Raw genomic sequence first — 21736 nt, 5'->3', positions numbered from 1 at the left:
AGACAACGGCGAAGCAGCTCACCTGTGGCACCCACTCCTCCTCCCTCGAGCGATGCCAGCACCTCCACACCACCACACACATGGCCCGCGCCTCTCCCATACAAACGACCAAACTCCGCCTTCCAAGGTCACAACATACACCCCTTAGGTCTCGTGATGTGAAGGCATGACAGAAAATGGCGAAATGAAAACGAGGTCAATGTTTGGGAGAGTGACACGCCATCTGTGTCGCGTGCTGGTGACATGACAGTGGAGGTGTCATGTTGTTACGACACATGGGGGGGCCGGCCCCATTGTTCAGCCGTAAGCTATTTCCTCCACAGTGTGAGAGGCATTCTGACATCTATCCACCAACACAAACACTTATAACACTTTCACAGTGCGTGATCATGCACGAGCGTGCCTCTGTGTGTGTGTGTGTGTGTGTGTGTGTGTGTGTGTGTGTGTGTGTGTGTGTGATGACCTACTTGTGTTATACAGGGATGGGGTTTTACAATCGTAGGGGTTCCATCTCTTGACCTCTCTGTCATCAGACTTCTCTAACTCATCTACGGTGTACAAAAACAGTGTCTGGTAACTCCATAGATTCCATTCATCCACAACTCTTATACTGTAAAAGTAATTTCTTATAACATATCTATCTACATGCTTCTTTGATTATATGTTATGGCTCATGGTTGTTCTATCCCTGCATCTTTCGAAGAATTATTCACGGTCTACGTCATCGAGATGGTGTGTGTGTGTGTGTGTGTGTGTGTGTGTGTGTGTGTGTGTGTGTGTGTGTGTGTAACGAAGTGACTTTTACACTTGTGCCTAGCTCTCAACCTCGTATATCCGCAACGTCTGAATATATATATATATATATATATATATATATATATATATATATATATATATATATATATATATATATAGGATGAAAGTTGCTTTAAGTGATCGGGGACTGAACATACAGAAGGGTGCGAGGCGTGCACGGGATAGAACAAACTGGAGCGAAGTGATATACAGGGGGCGACGTGCTGTCACTGGGCTGAACTAGGGCGTATAAAACAATGTGAAGACACCACGTTGAGATCAGTGGGGCTTAGCTCTTGATATGGGGCTTTGGTTTCGATGCATTATACATGAGAGCTACAGAGTGGATGTTAACACACGAGGTTGTCCACTGTCTGTTTCTTCTAAAACAACGGTTCGAACCCTGTACCACTCGTGTGGTAAGTGGGTATATATATATATATATATATATATATATATATATATATATATATATATATATATATATATATATATATATATATATATATATAAACAGACATACAGCTGCATATGCCCAAGCTTTCATACATCAATCAACACCTAAGGGAAGGATGAACACTTGGGCTAGCTGTGAGCCGACTACCTTGTCCAGGAATGGAACCCAGTCCCATGAGGTTGCATGAGTCAGTAAACGTGTGTGTGGTGTGCGTGTGTGTGTGTGTGTGTGTGTGTGTGTGTGTGTGTGTGTGTGTGTCCGCACGCGAGTGAGACAGCAGACAGCCAAGGTAGAGGGAAGTGAGTGTCAGAGTGGATGGTCAAGACGGTGCAGAGAGAACTAGTGAAGGGTCGTCTTTTCTCGTCAGTCGGGGACAGGGGGCTGGAGAAGACGTGTAGGCAAATCTTCCAAAAACTACCTTGTTTCTCTCTCCCACGTACCTGGGGCTGACATCCCCCATTGGTAGCAGATGAACGCAATTGTAAACGAAAATTGGAATAAAAAACATGGAAGACACTGAAACGCTTCTCTGTGGATTAAGATTTTTGAAACACATCACATAAATGTGGACTTAAAATCTCTTGCAATATGAATGCTCTCTTAAAAAGCAGAATGGAACAGTTAGATGGAGCATGCAACAGAAATATATATTTTTTTGACATATATTACACAAAGCATCATTGAACACAACGGTAACAGTGATCATGAAAGTGGGATTTTACAACATGGAAAAACAATAACATTTGTACAATCTGGCACAAGTAGACAGCGAGTAGACATTATATTTACATGAAAAGGGGGGGGGGGGGGATTAAGTGGTCAGGGGGGGTTGGGGGGGCCAGCTGTGTGCAGCATATCAGCTGATCAGTGACGTTACAGGCGGAGGCTGGTGGGCGGTGCTTCTCAACCAGCCAATCAGCGGCCGGCCGTCTGTGATGTCACTGATCAGGGGAGGAGCCAACGATATTCAAATCAATTTATTTTTTTTTCTATCTTTTTTTTGGGGGGAGGAGGGATACATCATCTCCTGGGGCCAGAGAAGGGGTATGACGAAGACTAAAGCGAGGGGTGGGTGAGGGACGAGTGTGTGGGTGATCCATGGGTGAAGCCATACATGGATGATGGGGGATGCCGAATGGTGGTGATGGGAAATGGGCGAAGCAAGAGGAGTGACAGAGCAACTGATGGGTGCTGATGGGGGAGGAGTGAGAGGGATGGGTGCTGATGGGGGAGGAGTGAGAGGGATGGGTGCTGATGGGGGAGGAGTGAGAGGGATGGGTGCTGATGGGGGAGGAGTGAGAGGGATGGGAAATGATAGGGGAGGAGTGAGAGGGATGGGAAATGATAGGGGAGGAGTGAGAGGGATGGGAAATGATAGGTGAGGAGCGATAAAGGCGTGATATGTTATCGCTCTGACGATGGAAACGTAATGGGTGGAGGAGGAGTAATTGGGGTCTAGTCAGGGAGGAATGGGGGTGTGAGGAAGGGGGGATAATGAGGTCTGGTGACGGCTGCGTGGTGATGGGGGAGGATAGTGGGTCGGGTGGCTATGGGGAGGATAGTGGGTCGGGTGGCTATGGGGAGGATAGTGGGTCGGGTGGCTATGGGTGACGAAGATGGGAAAGAAGCTAAGGGGAGGCGAGGGTGATGGGAGAGGCGTTGATGAGAGAAATGGGAAGGTGAAGGAGAGAGGTGACGACAAAAGAATGAGGGGTGAAAGCTGCACCAATCAGTAATGTGGGACGTGTTTACCTAACCTTACGTCATGGAGACAACAAAGCACAAACCTGACCCAAGGATATAAAGATGTTACGACGTACAAGAAAAACATACAATGACAGGGAGGCAAGATATGAGGTTGGGATGTCTCCTTCCCGCAGCCACACCTTAATTTCTAATGAATAAATTATTGGCAACCTCGTCCCGTTCATGGTCAATAAACAGAGTGATAAGTGTGAGGCATCAGAGAGAGAGGGAGGGAGAGTGTTGAAGACACCAGGGAAAATGTCTCGTCCAGATCAAAAGGGGAGACTTGCTTTGATGGTGTGATGAACATAATGACATGATGGTATTATGAGGGTGTGGGATGTAGGGTGTTTGACAGTGGAAGTGTTGTGGAGTGTGAATGGGTGTGTGTAGGGGTGTGTGGGGTGTGTGAATGGGTGTGAATGGTATGTGGGGTTGACCCTAAGACTGAAATACCCTCCCCCCAACACCTCCCCATTTCCCACCGAATCTTAGGACATGACCACGAACAAATGAGGGCAAGAGTGATGGCTATGGAAGATGAAGGCATGAATGGGATAAGGTGGTGAAGGGTTGATAGATTTAAGTGGGCCAAGTGAATGAGGTAATGGGGAAAACAGGGATAAGAATGGAGTTAAGAGGACATGGGATCCCATTTCGACCCATTATAAGTAAGCAAAAATTGAAAACAAAACAACAAACACACGTAAATCAAATGTAAATATTGTATTTACAGACTTACAGGATTCAACAGAAAGTTGTGAGGCATTTCTGTACAACATTACTACTGGTGTGGCATACAAGTGTTATAACTATTTTGTTACCACCAAAGACCCTGCAACACACTAGCGAGGGTAAGGAGCCATATGATCTGATAGGATAGTGAGCATTATGTACTGGATGTGCCTTGTGTGAGGAGCCTTATGATCAGATGAACAATGTAGGTACGAGAGTGAGCATTATATGTTCCATGTGGCGAAGTGATTAAGAGTTTTCTATGGTAAGGAGTTCGAGGTCAAAGGAAGAGTTGCATATCGAGGTTAAGTCTTCAAGTGCAGAAGAAAAGTTTGAGGAGGAGGAGGAAGGAAAGGAGGAAGGAAGAGGAGGAAGAGGAAAAGAAGAATGAGTGGTGAGGGGAAAGGAGGACAGAGAAATAAGAGTTCTTGCCTAGGTGGAAATCCCCCATTTTGAGGGCGAGAAAAATTGTGAAAACATTCTATGAAAAGCAGAGACGCACGGGAGGAACTTGACTGGTTAGGAGGGGATACAGAAGAGGCGAGGCGACTTGTGTATGTAAGGATATAAACGTGCTGACCAGTTTCAAGAGGCGAGACACGGCTTTATCTGAGTGAGGCAAGACTGCTCAGACAGCGGGAGGTGAAGATGGGTTAAGGGAGAGTGTAGGAGGCCAGAGGGCTGATGGAGAAGGGTAGACGAGTGGTGGAGGATGGTGGAGGAAGGCAAAGGGCGGCAGGGGAAAAGGAGAAAAGAGAGAGTGGTGGAGGAGGAGGGTGGGGCAGAGGAGTGGTGGAGGAGGAGCGGCAAAGGACAGCAAAGCTCGTACAAGACATGACAGTGAACAGTGGAATGAGAGGTAAAAGGGAGAATCATGCAATCTATAATACAACCACCAGTGTACCACACACACACGCCATCAAGAAGCTATGTTAAGGGCTGCTTCCTTACCCCTCCTGTTGTACACTCATGAAGGTAACTTGAGAGAGCGGAGGAAGATCGTGGTGCGCAAACACAGTCAACATGAGGGAGCATAAATACACTCAAGATGAAGGAAGGAGCATAAATACACCGACAATGGAGGAAAGGCCATCAAAACATCTAAGACGAAGGAAGGAGCATTAACATCCATGATGAAGGGAGGAGCATGAACACCAACGAATTAAACAAAGATAAACATTGCCAGTAACGGTTGAGGGCATGGAACAGCACATTCAAACAGTAACATGTGAAGTATAAACACAACAAAAGTATATATATATATATATATATATATATATATATATATATATATATATATATATATATATATATACATGGATCATGACGTCTGAAGAATAGAATAATAAACGAATTGTTTAGAAATTATGAGCAAAAAAGAAAAATGACACAACACCCATAGAACAATAATGATAATAATAATAATAATAATAATAATAATAAATAATAATAATAATAATAATAATAATAAAATAATAATAATAATGATAATAATATCACTAATAACAATAATTATAACAATAATGATAGTAATGATGATGATAATTAATGGTTTATTCAGTTAACTGGAGCCTGGGACTGAGAATGTACAAGGGCTGCAAAATAATGGTGGAGATACGAGAGACATTTGAATGTTGTTGTATGACTTACCTGATCGGTTGAGCCAGAAGGACACCCAGGAGATGACGACGATAAGGGAGGAAGGGATGTAGATCTGGATCAAGTAGTAACCCATGGAACGTACGAACATGATCTCACACAGCAGCCGAGAGTAGTTGCCTGGTGGGGAAAAACAGACACGAAATATTAAGTCATCTCTTCGTCTACCATCCCCACACGCGTCTGTCCACTGGTGGGTGGGTGGGTAGGTTAGTTGGTGATTTGAGTCCTAGGTCTGTTGACTACCAGGGTCACTGAGGTCGTCAACTTGAGGTTATGACCGCCAATAGAATAATCCTGAAAGCCTAAAGATTTCCAAGATAATTCTAAGACCATTGTGGTCATATAGCCTCTGGCGAGGTCAGGTAATGTATGGGTGGATGTGGGTCAAGAACTGGGTCAATCTTAACACAGCAGTGATCTCATCTCTCGTCATCAGTCACACTGTAACCCACGTGAACACGAAGGTGCGACACTTGAGTCTAAAAACCTGGCCTTTGTGTCAGGTCAAAGGTCAGGTCACCATCCCTAAGTGTCGTGCTGTCGTACTCAACAACAAAATAAAACATACTCTTAAACTGAACACATTTTGACCTCACTGTGAACTTCGTCACTCTCACCTCTCCTGACATTGTCAAGGTTCAGTGTGACCTACAAGGTTCAGTGTGACCCACAGGGTTCACTGTGACCTACAAGGTTCAGTGTGACCCACAGGGTTCACTGTGACCTACAAGGTTCAGTGTGACCCACAGGGTTCACTGTGACCTACAAGGTTCAGTGTGACCCACAGGGTCCAGTGTGACAGGTACTGCACTAACGCTAACAAGTCATTATGACCCGTACTGTACTAACACATATAACACATGACGTCAGTTAAGCCAGGCCAAAATCCTCCTTCACAACAACACAACAGATAAGAAAAGAAAAAATAAATCTTACATTTAAATACTTTTGATTTTGTCTTACAACTGAGGTGCAAAACTAGTGCAGCGGTTCCATCAAGCGTTTATGTACTGAAGGACGAAAGAAGTGATAATACAGGAGAAGAGAACTGTTCAGTCGGAGACGGGAAAGGATTTAAAGGAGAACAATGAAGGGGTAAACCAAGGAGTAAGGAGGAGAAGGGAGGATTGACAAGGAAGAGGAAGACAGACGAGGTGGGGGCCGGTGGTAAAGAAACTTTAATGAAATAAGCAATAAGGGAATAAAGAAGATGAGGTGTCTTGGGACACGTAATGAGGAAGGTCAGGAGGAGAGAGGAATTAAGGGGCGAAGTTGTAATCAAGAAAATGACGTCGGGAGAGTTGGGAGGAAGAGGAGGAGGAGGAGGAGGAGGAGGAGGAGGAAGAGGAAGAGGAAGAGGAGGAGCAGGAGGAGGAGGAAGAGGAGTTTTGGTAGATAAGAGAGATAAAGAGAGAGAATTTTGGAAGCTGGAGAGACGGGAGTGAAAAGCTCAATTCTGTCTTTTCCTCATCACCACATATATAAAAAGTCAACATATTTCCAGTACAAACGTAACTTTCTTATTAAAGAACTTGGAACTGCTTTTACAAAACAGTTCTCCTACCGTGACTCTTGTATCGCTTCGTAAAACACGAAAATCAATGACTGCATTATGTACATGCACAAGACTCAGTCTTTTCGTTATGCTACAGAATATACGAAATCTGGGACTGGCCTAATGATGTTGAGGTAATCTATAGAGGCCAATATCTGTGTAGTATATTCCATGGTGTTCGTGTACACTTAACAACTGTGTTTCCTTCTTGCTGTGAGGATCTTAAGTTCATAATATTCTCTCTCATCCTTTCTACTTGCTGCCATGCGCACTATCGTGTTGCTTTCTCATCTTTCGAGACTGTAAAATGAGATCACTCTGGGTGTACCTGGCACCAAGTTGTTCCATATCCTCGAGTTTGTAGGTGAATTTCTTCTGAATTCTAACCTGTTCATTCCCCTTTGTTTAGCGACAGTACATCAGAGCAGTATTCAAATTTGCTTCACATACATTAAACATTTTCATACACAGTTTTCTGTCTCCTGCTGTGAAAGTCTTTATATCATCACCACTCATAACATGGCTCCATAATGGTCTCTCCTCACTATGTTCTTTAAATGTCAGTTTCTCGTTTGACTCCTGGACCTTCAACCTTAGTTCTGCTTCCTCTCATCTTCCTTGTTTGACGATTATGTCATCAGTGTTAACTGGCATATGACTTACTGGTAAAAAGGTTTTCTTCGCCAAATTCCATCAGCCTCACTTCTGACCATTTGTAGATTGAATCCAATTCTTTCTGATCATCTAATGTTTTGATCCCTATGAAAGTAAAACCAGTAAAGACCCTGACTGCATTTTCTTCTCTCTTCACAGTCATCGTCTGGAAGCATTATCATAGGAAGAACTGAGGCCAACACAATCCCTTGTGTTATCATGAACTGAACACCATCACACTTGGCTCCACCTGCTGCTACTTTGAACAGTGTGTAACCCATCACATCCTTACTCCTGCGCCGGGGTTACTCTGTGTCATACACTTCTGCAGTTTCTCACATTCTTCGACAAAATCGAAAGAAGAAAAAAACCCCACAGTGCCCATTCTCTCCCCTTGCATTCAGGTTACGCATATGTTACTGCACGGAGCTAGTGGTTGAGTGTGCGTACTTATTCCTGGAACCAATCCATATCAGCCTCAATGTCACAGTTGTTCTTAGTAAGGTGTTCCAATATGCGGCCTCGACTCATTCTTTCTGAGACTTATTACATCTGGCTGGGCGACGCTGTTTGTGAACACGTATTAACCCAGTTATTTCATGAATGTCTGCAAGTTTGCTCACAATCCACACTTTGCCTCATCAATAACATGACTAGTTCTGCTCCAACTGGTCGTGTCTTCTGCAGGAAGATGCTCGGGATTCCAACCTGGGTACCGGAGGTGATTTCTCTCTCTCTATAAGCTCGTCAGTTGACAGAGGAAAAAAAATATTCCAAACTCCGTCCCTCATCTGCATATATATCGAGGTTCAGTGATGATGGTAACTTCACTAAACATCCATTAAGCCAACCCAAGCAAAACACATTTATCGACTAAGACAACTTTTTTTTTCTTTCAAATATGCATCTACTTACGCGCGCGTGTGTGTGTGTGTGTGTGTGTGTGTGTATGTGTGTGTGTGTGTGTGTGTGTGTGTGTAATCCACCTGTTTTTGACCGTACGAAGTGGGAGTTCTATATCTTGTGGGGCCCCGTCTCTTGAACTTTCTCAATCATACAACTTTTTCAAACTTTCACAATCACACGTCTACGTTTATTCAATTCATCCACAACTCTTGTACCAAAAAACTTGCTTCTTTGCATCTTTTCTAACATCGTTCATGCATAGTTCCATGTTGTGCTCACTCACTACGTCATTAAGCTGGTTTACAAACGTGAAAGGCTATGATCAGGTCACCCCTTACTCTTCTCTATGACATTTGCCGGAAACAGTCTTGTTTCTACCGTTCTCGGGAGACGGGACTCTGGCGACAGGTTGGGAACAATGCTGATCCCCAAGTCCCTCTCAAACACACATTCTTGCAGTTTATTTCTTGTTAGATAAAATTCATATCGAGGTCTTTGGTCTGTCTCCCGTCCTCATTCCATTTACTCGGGTTCAACTTCACAAACCTTCTATCAGACCAACGTTCCAGTCTGCCTAGGTCCCTTTGTAAGATGATGCAATCATCCCTCACGACCTCGGTATCATCTGCAAACATACTGAGGCAAGAGTCCAATTCTTCTGGCAAGTCATTCACACAGGTTGAGAAGAGCAGTGGTCCCAGAACAGAACCCTGCGGTACTTCACTAGTGACCCCATTATATTTCGAGGAGGCTCACCTGACGTGTGTCCCCTGTTTCCTTCAACACAGATAAACTTCTATCCATCGAACTATTCTCCACTGTACTCCAGCAGGAAGGTCTAAGAATGTGGTAAAGGTCAAACGTTTTCTGGCAGTCCAAATACTGACAATCCACCCAGACAACTCGCCTGTCTAAAATGGATCTCACTCTCTCTCTCACACAGAAATCTAAGAGGTTTATTCCTCACGAATTCTATCTTCTGAGACGGTATTGTATCTCACTTAATCTCTCCTTCGCAAGTAGTCATCCATTTTGCTTGATCTTTTCCAATACTTTACATTCCATGTTCGTCAGAGACACTAGTCTGTAGTTCAGCACATCCTCCAAGTCTCCTGTCTTAAAGATTGGCATAACATTTGCCCTCCTCCACTTCCTTGGCACTTCACCTTCATTTGGACCGTCGTGTGTTCCTGCACATCAGCATCACGAGCCTCGTATGGGTTCAGACTCTTAAGCATTCTATTTACGTCTCTTCTGATATCTGAATGCTTTCCAAGACCTCCTCCCATCTGGAGTGTATGTACCATAGTCTTTACACTCATGTGTATACACACCCACAGCCCAGCCTAAGCCAGGGTCCCAGAGGGGAAGATGAACAGCTAGGGTTTGTTGTGGGAAGACTGTCGAGTCCAGGATTCGAACCCAGGCAGACCCGTGCATGAATCTAGGGAAGCCATATCTCTTGAGCCTGAATATCGGACAACTTTTGAAGCTGTTCTACAAACTCTTGTCAACATGTAGAGCCACGCATTTAGCTTATCCCATCCATCCACCACTATGGATATGGGATGCAAACCCGGAGGGAAGGTGGGTGGCGCTAATGGGAAGGGACGCTGATGGATGCTGGAAAAGTGCTGAGGGTGTGTGTGTGTGTGTGTGTGTGTGAGAGAGAGAGAGAGAGAGAGAGAGAGAGAGAGAGAGAGAGAGAGAGAGAGAGAGAGAGAGAGAGAGAGAGAGAGAGAGAGTCGAGGCTGGACAGCCAAGCGCTGGTAAAGCTCACACACCTACAACTTCAAAGGAAAAATTGCACGTCGTTAATCTAAGAAGAATGGAGGGTGCATATTACAGGGGAAATTGTGTCATTCCTTACTGGGAAGAAGGCACGGGAATAAACTACGGAGGTGGTAACAAGTTCATGATGGTGGAGGATCAACGCACTTGAGGGGGATTACAGAACTCGTGAGAACGGGATTAGGGATGATCAAAGGACGATCTAGTTAAGTGTGAGAGGGAAGGAGGTCGCAAGGCTGATCAAGCTACGTTAGACGATGGGGATTAATCATTGAAAATGGTGTTGTGTGTGATCATGATGATGATGATGGGGGGGGTGAGATACACACGTACACAAACTTCTACCAGACCAACACGGACGGGGCTGTGCCTGAAGCCTATATTGACTTGTGTGAACGAACTCATTAGGTGAGGACAAGCTGAATATAACTGGCTTATAGGAAAGGTTCGATCCCTCGTTTGATCTCCTCCGCCACAGTGAGGAAGGATAACGCAGGAACCTTTACGTGTTTCGAAAGTTTCTAGACCCTCATTATTCTCTCTCTTATTGTTCATCACCAACTCCTGTTCATTTCCTTATTCCTACCCTCTTCCTCCTCTTTATCTTCCTCCCTCCCTCATTTCCTCTACATCATCTTGTTATCCTCCTCCTCCTCTTCCCTATTTCGTCCCCCCTCTCCCCCTTCCTCATCTCCCCTCAGAGTCACATCACGTCAGAGAAAATGAGTTTGGTATGGCTGGGGAGAGAGAAAGAGGTAGGGGTGGGAGACGGGGAGTGGGCTCCGGCGTCCAGCCCGGGGAAATACGAGACAACTGGAAATTAAGGCGAGAGTACATTAAACCCTGAGCACGACGGCACGACCCTTGAGCACGACGGTACGACCCTTGAACACGACGGTACATGACCCTTGAGCACGACGGTACGACCCTTAAGCACGACGGTACGACCCTTGAACATGACGGTACGACCCTGAGTACGACATGACCCTTGAACACGACGGTACGACCCTTGGGCACGACGGTACGACCCTTGAACACGACGGTACGACCCTTGAACACGACGGTACGACCCTTGAGCACGACGGTACGACCCTGAGCACGACGGTACGACCCTTGAGCACGACAGATCGACCCTTGAGCACGACGGTACGACCCTTAAGCACGACGGCTCGAGTGGCGGAGCATTTGAAATGATCCACAAGGGTCAGGTCAAAGGCCAAACCACCATACCCAAGGGTCGTACCGTCGTGCTCAAAGCTGATGGTCTTCCTTCACCTTGCTCCGTTTTGGACCCACCTCAAGTGTCGAGCTTGGGTTCATTTTTTTTTTTTTATCATATTTTCTATATTTCACATTCATCGTTTCCTTCCTTTATGTGTCCGTCAATACGAGCGAACCATTTCATATCATTCATCATTATTCTTTTATCTGGGAGAGCCTTGCTTTTTAGTCCCATTTTCTATTACTCTTTTTTCTTCCTTCTGTTTCTAAGTTAATGTTTCTATTGCGTTCTTTCATTTGTTAGTCTTATCTACCTCGTCGTTTTCTTTACTATCTTACTGCTTCCTCTGACCCGTCCAACACTCTCCCCGTCTGTTCCCTCCCGTCCAACACTCTCCCCGTCTGCTCCCCACGTCCGACTCTCTCCCCGCTTTTCCCAACCATCCCACCCTCTCCCCACCTGTACCCTCCCAGTAGAACATACCGTTTAGCCGTTGTCCTATCACATGCGTTCCATCCAGTTACCGTTTTACCGTTGGCCCGTCTTTACGGCGCTGCTTGAGAATGTTAAACGGCAATCAGCCATCGCGATGACCCCGTTACGATGAAATCCCTGGTCCCATAAACTGGGTGTCTTTTTATGATAACTAACTTCCACTTATCCCTGATAGCCTACATACCAATATCTACTGGTAATTCATTAGATCCTTTATCTACGTATTCGTTCCCTTCTGTTCCTGTGAGGCCTCCATACCGTCTACCGTTCCCTTCTGTTCCTGTAACGCCTCCATACCGTCTACCGTTCCCTTCTGTTCCTGTGAGGCCTCCATGTTATCTACCGTTCCCTTCTGTTCCTGTGAGACCTCCATATCGTCTACCGTTCCCTTCTGTTCCTGTGAGGCCTCCATACCGTCTACCGTTCCCTTCTGTTCCTGTGAGGCCTCCATACCGTCTACCGTTCCCTTCTGTTCCTGTGAGGCCTCCATACCGTCTACCGTTCCCTTCTGTTCCTGTAACGCCTCCATACCGTCTACCGTTCCCTTCTGTTCCTGTGAGGCCTCCATGTTATCTACCGTTCCCTTCTGTTCCTGTGAGACCTCCATATCGTCTACCGTTCCCTTCTGTTCCTGTGAGGCCTCCATACCGTCTACCGTTCCCTTCTGTTCCTGTGAGGCCTCCATACCGTCTACCGTTCCCTTCTGTTCCTGTGAGGCCTCCATACCGTCTACCGTTCCCTTCTGTTCCTGTGAGGCCTCCATGTCATCTACCGTTCCTTTAAGCAACAAATCCACTCTGCTGTTCCCTTGTGATCATTATCATGAACCGGCCGTTCACATCTGCTACAGAACGTGATATAAAGCTCTCCCGGTATCATGAACGTACAGCTATAACCCTGCTATACACATATAGCGTTCAATATACACCGATTCCGTTATATATATACATGGTGAGGATTGCTTCATGTCTGCCAGGTACCTGGTAGGCTGGATTGCTTCATGCCTGCCAGGTACCTGGTAGGCTGGATTGCTTCATGTCTGCCAGGTACCTGGTAGGCTGGATTGCTTCATGTCTGCCAGGTACCTGGTAGGCTGGATTGCTTCATGTCTGGCAGGTACCTGGTAGGCTGGATGGTAACCTACGACCAGATCAGACCCGTTCAGTTACCAGGCAGTCTCCACAACCTCTCCTCCTCTGCTATTCCAGTCGACCAACTAATTAGTTTAATTGATCTAAATGAAGATAATCAGGACACCCAGTCATTAACACCTGGGCTTCCTTCCCTCCTCCTCCCACTGCTGCAGGGGATGTGATAATGGGTGGGTGAAGGCCTCCCACTCCCGCCCCATTTCCCATTAACGCCGGCCGATATATGTTTAATGGGGCGATGGGGAGGCACGTCGGCACGTGTGATGGATGTGTTTGTATAATGTGTGTGTGTGTGTGTGTGTGTGTGTGTAAATGATGAAGAGGGTGCGTGGAAAATTATCATCTCCGGTGATTGATATGCAAATCAGGCTGTAGTGTCTAATAAGTATTTATTAACGCGTGATAGACACACACACACACACACACACACACACACACACACACACACACACACACACACACAGTGTCAGTTCGTCAGTTGGGAGTCAGTGGTGTTCACCATCGCCAGCAGGCCAGGTTCTGTCGTCCTACCTTCCCCCACAGGTTCTGTCGTCCTACCTCCCCCACAGGTTCTGTCGTCCTACCTCCCCTACAGGTTCTGTCGTCCTACCTCCCCCACAGGTTCTGTCGTCCTACCTCCCCCCACAGGTTCTGTCGTCCTACCTCCCCCACAGGTTCTGTCGTCCTACCTCCCCCACAGGTTCTGTCGTCCTACCTCCCCCACAGGTTCTGTCGTCCTACCTCCCCCACAGGTTCTGTCGTCCTACCTCCCCCACAGGTTCTGTCGTCCTACCTTCCCCCACAGGTTCTGTCGTCCTACCTTCCCCACAGGTTCTGTCGTCCTACCTCCCCCACAGGTTCTGTCGTCCTACCTTCCCCCACAGGTTCTGTCGTCCTACCTCCCCCACAGGTTCTGTCGTCCTACCTTCCCCCACAGGTTCTGTCGTCCTACCTTCCCCCACAGGTTCTGTCGTCCTACCTCCCCCACAGGTTCTGTCGTCCTACCTTCCCCCACAGGTTCTGTCGTCCTACCTCCCCCACAGGTTCTGTCGTCCTACCTTCCCCCACAGGTTCTGTCGTCCTACCTCCCCCACAGGTTCTGTCGTCCTACCTCCCCCACAGGTTCTGTCGTCCTACCTCCCCCACAGGTTCTGTCGTCCTACCTTCCCCCACAGGTTCTGTCGTCCTACCTCCCCCACAGGTTCTGTCGTCCTACCTTCCCCCACAGGTTCTGTCGTCCTACCTTCCCCCACAGGTTCTGTCGTCCTACCTCCCCCACAGGTTCTGTCGTCCTACCTTCCCCCACAGGTTCTGTCGTCCTACCTCCCCCACAGGTTCTGTCGTCCTACCTTCCCCCACAGGTTCTGTCGTCCTACCTCCCCCACAGGTTCTGTCGTCCTACCTTCCCCCACAGGTTCTGTCGTCCTACCTCCCCCACAGGTTCTGTCGTCCTACCTTCCCCCACAGGTTCTGTCGTCCTACCTTCCCCCACAGGTTCTGTCGTCCTACCTTCCCCCACAGGTTCTGTCGTCCTACCTTCCCCCACAGGTTCTGTCGTCCTACCTCCCCCACAGGTTCTGTCGTCCTACCTCCCCCACAGGTTCTGTCGTCCTACCTCCCCCACAGGTTCTGTCGTCCTACCTTCCCCCACAGGTTCTGTCGTCCTACCTCCCCCACAGGTTCTGTCGTCCTACCTTCCCCCACAGGTTCTGTCGTCCTACCTTCCCCCACAGGTTCTGTCGTCCTACCTCCCCCACAGGTTCTGTCGTCCTACCTTCCCCCACAGGTTCTGTCGTCCTACCTCCCCCCACAGGTTCTGTCGTCCTACCTTCCCCCACAGGTTCTGTCGTCCTACCTTCCCCCACAGGTTCTGTCGTCCTACATCCCCCACAGGTTCTGTCGTCCTACCTCCCCCACAGGTTCTGTCGTCCTACCTTCCCCCACAGGTTCTGTCGTCCTACATCCCCCACAGGTTCTGTCGTCCTACCTCCCCCACAGGTTCTGCCGTCCTACCTCCCCCACAGGTTCTGTCGTCCTACCTCCCCCATTACCCCACAATGGACCACTCCCCAGGCTCCTGATGTCCACATCACCCACGACTGACAACATACAGACCCTCCCGCTGGCTCTGGCCCCTCATGGTCCCCTCATACAAGGAAGCCAGTGTGGATCTGTGCTATAGTGCCTCTCATATGAGGTGTTACTCTCACGACCGTGTGTCTATTTAACATAAGGGACGACCCTTCGGTATGGGTGGCATGGCCTACGACTCGAACTTTAAGGGTCAGGTCAAAGGTCGGGTGAACATATTCCAGGGTCGTACTGTCGTGTTCAAGATACCAGAAACCACCATGTGGTATATAACTCCATCACTATAACAAGTATATCATTGCAATATAACGCAATTCCTTATCATGTCTGTCTAAATACAAACTACCCCAAAGCTACCAATATCTACGTAAAATATATTAATTCCTATAACAATAATGCACAGGTTTTAACCATGAAAGGCGAAGGTATATATTTGGTTTACAGAAATGCACAACACTTCTGCAGTCATGATCTTGTATAAGCACCTCTGTGGATTCTGATATGATCTAACACTTAAGACGACAGAGTTCGAGGAGGAAGGTGAACTTAACTCTCTTTTATGATCAGTAACGTGTAATACTTCGGTATAAAATCCAGTGATATTTCCATATAGGCTCTTCTCTCTGTCTCACACAGACACACACACTATGACATGGCTCCAGAGGCGCTTGTAGATGCTGGAGGACTGAACACTTGCCTACAGTTTTGTGCCACAACACAAAGAAGCACAACACGTACCTCTCATAACCTGTCAACCATGTGAAGAGATCTTTCCCACACCCTTCCTCAATACCAGATTAATTCTTCTTTCATTTCTTTCGTAACATCTGTGATCTGTGATACCCCGACATGTAAATTACTCTTAATTCTGAGACTCATAGTAATGAGAGATTATCATTAATCACTTTGATGCTGTGATCATCATAATCAGTATGGCACTAGTTATTCTCAGATGCGTTGTCTAATCTTCGTCATTTGGTATAAGACATTAATAACTCTCTGGTGATGTGAAGAAACACGAGAATAAAAGAAAGATTAATCACTCTCATTATGGGTCACAACCATACTTTACAATCACAACACACATCAGGTACGCTCACATCTGGTGATAGCCGTAATCTGAGATAACAAGATGCCATTAGTCTCTGTTATCTTCGATATCAGCTTCCTCAGCTCCTGGTCTTAGTAAACAACTGGGTCGTATGAAACCCTCACAACCCAGAGTCTAGTTAGACGTAGGTGTGGCCCTTAATGCCAGGCTGGTTGTATACCTGTGATGGACCGACACCACCTGTGTCAGGTAGGTTCAGACTGACGGTCAATTAACATCGTATAAGGAAGAGTAAAGTCATCTCTATGTAGGGACGCTGGTAGGCCGAAAATGACAGACTGTTACCACTGTGTAAGGCACATGAAGGTCGTCTTTATGTACCCACACCGACGCCCAAATCAAATTCCACAGTTCCTGTAGGGCAACTGAAGTGAGGATCCCGCTCTTAGGCGACACAAGACTTCCCACTGACTGGGGTCAACATATATTTGATCTTACGGGAGTGACATCAACGCCTATTCAAATACGGCAGTCAGCTCAACACTTACGGGTTCTTAGAGTACCCATATTTACTTTCCAGTGGTTCTATTGGATCTTGTCTGCTATCACAAAGCTCTGAAAGGACCCACTCGGGTGTTACTGAGTATGTAGGCGATACACAGCGCTCCCTGCTGAAGGAGGAGGCTGAGGGCGTCGGTACATGGGGGTGTCTTGTGAGAAATACCGGTTTAAGGTATTTCTCTCATCTGCTGTTAACCTTATGAGCACAACGGTACGATCCTTGAGCACAACGGTACGATCCTTGAGCACAACGGTACGATCCTTGAGCACAACGGTACGATCCTTGAGCACAACGGTACGATCCTTCAGCACGACGGTACGATCCTTCAGCACGACGGTACGATCCTTGAGCACAACGGTACGATCCTTGAGCACAACGGTACGATCCTTGAGCACAACGGTACGATCCTTGAGCACAATGGTACGATCCTTGAGCACAACGGTACGATCCTTGAGCACGACGGTACGATCCTTCAGCACGACGGTACGATCCTTGAGCACAACGGTACGATCCTTGAGCACAACGGTACGGTCCTTGCGCACAACGGTACGATCCTTGAGCACAATGGTACGATCCTTGAGCACAACGGTATGATCCTTGAGCACGACGGTACGTTCCTTGAGCACAACGGTACGATCCTTGAGCACAACGGTACGGTCCTTGAGCACAACGGTACGATGGCCCGGCCTTTGACCCAACCCTTACCATACCCATGGGTTGTCCTGCTGTGTTCAAGGGTCGTGGCATCGTGCCCAGGGGAGTAAAAGAACGACCACACGCCCCCTTCTTATTGGCGCCACAGATTCATGTGGGTTCGGCCGTTCCTTTAGGTAATCACCTCACGGTAGTTATGTGTGATTAACATCACTTACGTTCTTGATCTTTCTCGAAGGCGATTACTCGGAGTAATGATGCAATTATCAATGATTTTGAGATTACATTCGTTCGTAGTACTTCAGGAGATGATAATTCTTAAGTAAAATCACAAGTAATCAGAGGATTATATCAATTACACAACGATTCCTGCAAGATATTAACGATGCGATGATAAAAATAATGATAATAATAATGAGGGTTTTGTTATAATTCCTACATCAAACAATGGTTGATCTTGCAACACGTCTGCTCCGCCTGTGCTGGACATCCGCTGTCTCGTATATTCAAGAATCAGGAGAAATAGTAATGATTAAGTAGAGATGGTGACGAATAGTTAGAACAGCAGAAAGTAAAAGTTAGAATATAAGGCAGATATATGGTAGTTCCTCTGAGTATAGGTTATAATTCAATGGCTATGTCCTATATTTCTTTACGTTGCAAATTACAGGTCTTGTCACTACTTAATGTAGTCATGATAAACCCAAAGTAGTAATTCACAGCTTTTATAATTTTACGAACCTGTGATACTACTTTATTCTCATCCCTATATATATAAACTTTTCCTCCATCCATATCAGTCCAGTTCCTCAACTCACACAACACCGCAAATCGTTCAGTCCTTACGTGTACTGTCTTTGACGCAGGCCGACCCAGCGTGCAGAACACCCAGCGACCCTCTACCACCCTCACCCACCACACTGGCAAACCTTCGAAGATAACCATTCTCTCCACACACACCGCAACCTCTCTCTCTCTCTCTCTCTCCTCCTCCTCTTAGTCTCCACTTCCTTCATGTCTTCTTACTCCCCCGCTCCTTACACCGCCAACTCGTACCTCGGAAATGAAAGGATTCTTATCCCTCCCTGTCGCTGTTCTTCCCACAAAGCGACAGCAAAAAGTCGTCGCAACAGAGCGCTGATCTGTCCGGTTTAAAATTCCATCTTCCTCGGCTATGTTTTCGTGAGTAGGTGTTGCCAGGCTTAAGATTGTGGTCGCGATCTATTTCGCAAGGCGTGAAATAGAGCTTTCCCCGTCCCTCTCCTCATGCCCGAAACTCCCATTTCCAACTTTTATTGGGAAAATTGAACCTGTTCTAAACAGGTTAGAGAAGAAGAGCTTTCCCAAGTCACCGAGACGTACAGAAAAACACAAAATCCATCTCCTCAGTTTGAGAAGAGTTTGGCTCCAGCAGACGACTTAAAAAGGAAGACGAAATCATACCCTGACCAGTCCCCCCCAGCTGTGACATCAATCCCCCAGCTGTGACACAAGTCCCCCAGTCGTGACACAAGTCCCCTAGCTGTGACACAAGTCCTCCAGCTGTGACACAAGTCCCCCAGTCGTGACACAAGTCCCCCAGCTGTGACACAATTCCTCCAGCTGTGACACAAGTCCCCCAGTCGTGACACAAGTCCCCCAGCTGTGACACAAGTCCCCCAGTTGTGACACCAGTCCCCCAGCTGTGACACAAGTCCCCCGGCAGTGACACAAGTCCCCCGGCTGTGACACTAGTTCCCAGCCTTGATATAGTCGTCAGTGGTGAACACAGCCTCCAGAGGCGACACAGTCCCCTGCACTAACACCATCCCCAGCATTGTACCTGACCAACGCACTGGTGAAACACTGGCAAGATAGCAATTGGTAATGGGCGAAAGAGTTTTTACATCTTCACAAAAGATAAAAAGGGAAACAAACCACAAACCAATATAACACACGACTTAACATGAAAGAGACATAACAGTACCCCAATGTATACTGTATGTAGACTCCCCAGTGTATACTGTATACCGACTCCCTAGTGTATACTGTATGTAGACTCCCAGTGTATACTGTAAACCGACTCCCTAGTGTATACTGTATGTAGACTCCCAGTGTATACTGTATACCGACTCCCTAGTGTATACTGTATGTAGACTCCCAGTGTATACTGTAAACCGACTCCCTAGTGTATACTGTATCTAAACTCCTTCACATATGTTTCTTAAATTCCATACAGACCACCTCTACCAAAGCCCAAAGACACGACTGTACGTATATATCACCCGCACAACACGACCCTCCTCCCTGATCCACGAAGTACTGGACGAAACCACATCTGTACCCTACTTTAATACTGCCAATCACAAGCTGCAGGCCGAGACTAAATAATCAATCAACATTATCGACAAAACACAGACAATTGGAACGACGCAGACACGATCCCTGAGACTCCACCCTCCACCTGTGGGACGCCACACAAAGCAGGGGACATCCCAGTACTGCAGGCAACCCAAAGGATCTCAGGAACATTAAGGATGGACTGTAGGGAGAAGCTTTAGCTCCTCGGACTCTACAGAAAACGTATAACAAAGGAGGGGAGACTTACATGGCCATATGCACACATGGACGGTACTTGAGAACTAATTTCCGAACCTGGCCTCCGTCAGGGAAACAGGAACCATCCACCCACTACCAAAGGTTGACAAATGCGTAGATACCGCGAGGAGCAGCTGTGCGACCACATACCACACTGAGAACTACACAGCTACGTCTACTATAATGCCTTTAAGAGGCACCTGGAGGGTTCCTTCACACCGTACCCGACGAACCCTCTGACCCACTGCAAGGCGGACCGAGGGCTTGCGGCCCCACCAACTCGATTTATCACCAGCTGCAGCAGCGTAGGAACGCGAGCGAGGCAGACACAGTGGCCCGTCATGAACGCGGACCCTAAGCCTTAGACCAAGCAAGTGTACAGATGCACGCAAGTCATACTATTAAGAACACAACCCTTCAAACACTATACAACACACTGTACAGCAATACAGTACACTGTACAACAATACAGTACACTGTACAATATAGTACACTGTACAACAATACAGTACACTGTACAACAATACAGCATACTGTAAAACAATACAGTACACTGTACAACAATAGAGAATACTGTACAACAATACAGTACACTGTACAACAATACAGAACACTGTACAACAATACAGCATACTGTACAACAATACAGTACACTGTACAACAATAGAGAATACTGTACAACAATACAGTACACTGTACAACAATACAGAACACTGTACAACAATACAGCATACTGTACAACAATACAGTACACTGTACAAACAATAGAGAATACTGTACAACAATACAGTACACTGTACAACAATACAGTACACTGTACAACAATACAGCATACTGTACAACAATACAGTACACTGTACAACAATACAGAACACTGTACAACAATACAGAACACTGTACAACAATACAGAACACTGTACAACGATGTTTTTTTGCTCCCGACATCTATTCTAACAGGGCAACTTATCTTTCCCTCTACCGACTCCTGAAACCATAAACCAGTACTCTAGGATAAAGAACAGTAACCATCTTTACACTATATATATATATATATATATATATATATATATATATATATATATATATATATATATATATATATATATCCAACTCATGCCACAAATAAAGTTAATTAACTAACATTTCCGGCTAGGTTTCCACACCCAATACTCAGCGTACGTGCGCTCAAATACAGATGCTCTTCATCAAACATAAAGCTCCAACTAGTTCTGTGCAACACATCATAAAGAATATTCTTCCAAGGTGGAGATTCTTCTTCTTCTTCTTCTTCTTCGTCCCTTTAAACAAAAACAAGAAGCAAAAGAAGACTTAAAGGACCGACAAAACTTAATCTAAAAGAATATAAGAAGAAAACAATGAGAGAATAGCCGACCCCGGCCGCTGCATTTACGTAAATAGACCAGTTCACTCTGGACACACAACTACTCAAACCACAAACGTATATATATATATAGCACCACAGTTTCCACGGCCCACGCCAACCACAAGGGATCAACTATCCCAGCGGCCAAATTTAGCCATTAACAAATAGGGATAATGTGTAGGCCTCGTGAGTGGAAGACAATAATACAGCTGAACCAAACATCAAGACAAAATAGGTTAGCCAGTCTA

The 21736-nt window shown here is 46.4% G+C and overlaps 1 protein-coding gene across 14 annotated transcripts in view; it reads right to left on the bottom strand.

Annotated features, from left to right (window-relative positions):
* The window catches only part of Rdl (Resistant to dieldrin), a 386180-nt gene that overhangs the window by 73556 nt on the left and 290888 nt on the right, over positions 1 to 21736 (bottom strand). For all 14 annotated transcript variants that reach the window (XR_011716741.1, XM_071693703.1, XM_071693712.1 and 11 more), the window contains one exon: positions 5384 to 5512. Coding sequence is in view for 13 of the 14 variants with exons in the window: in XM_071693703.1 (XP_071549804.1) it covers positions 5384 to 5512 (129 nt within the window). In the remaining variant the exon portion in view is untranslated. The remainder of the gene's footprint in view (positions 1 to 5383; positions 5513 to 21736) is intronic.

The sequence above is a fragment of the Panulirus ornatus genome, chromosome 56 (assembly GCF_036320965.1).
Source record: "Panulirus ornatus isolate Po-2019 chromosome 56, ASM3632096v1, whole genome shotgun sequence".
Taxonomy (NCBI): domain Eukaryota; kingdom Metazoa; phylum Arthropoda; class Malacostraca; order Decapoda; family Palinuridae; genus Panulirus; species Panulirus ornatus.
The sequence above is the reverse complement of the archived record's forward strand: the minus strand, read 5'-3'. Positions and strand labels throughout refer to the sequence as shown.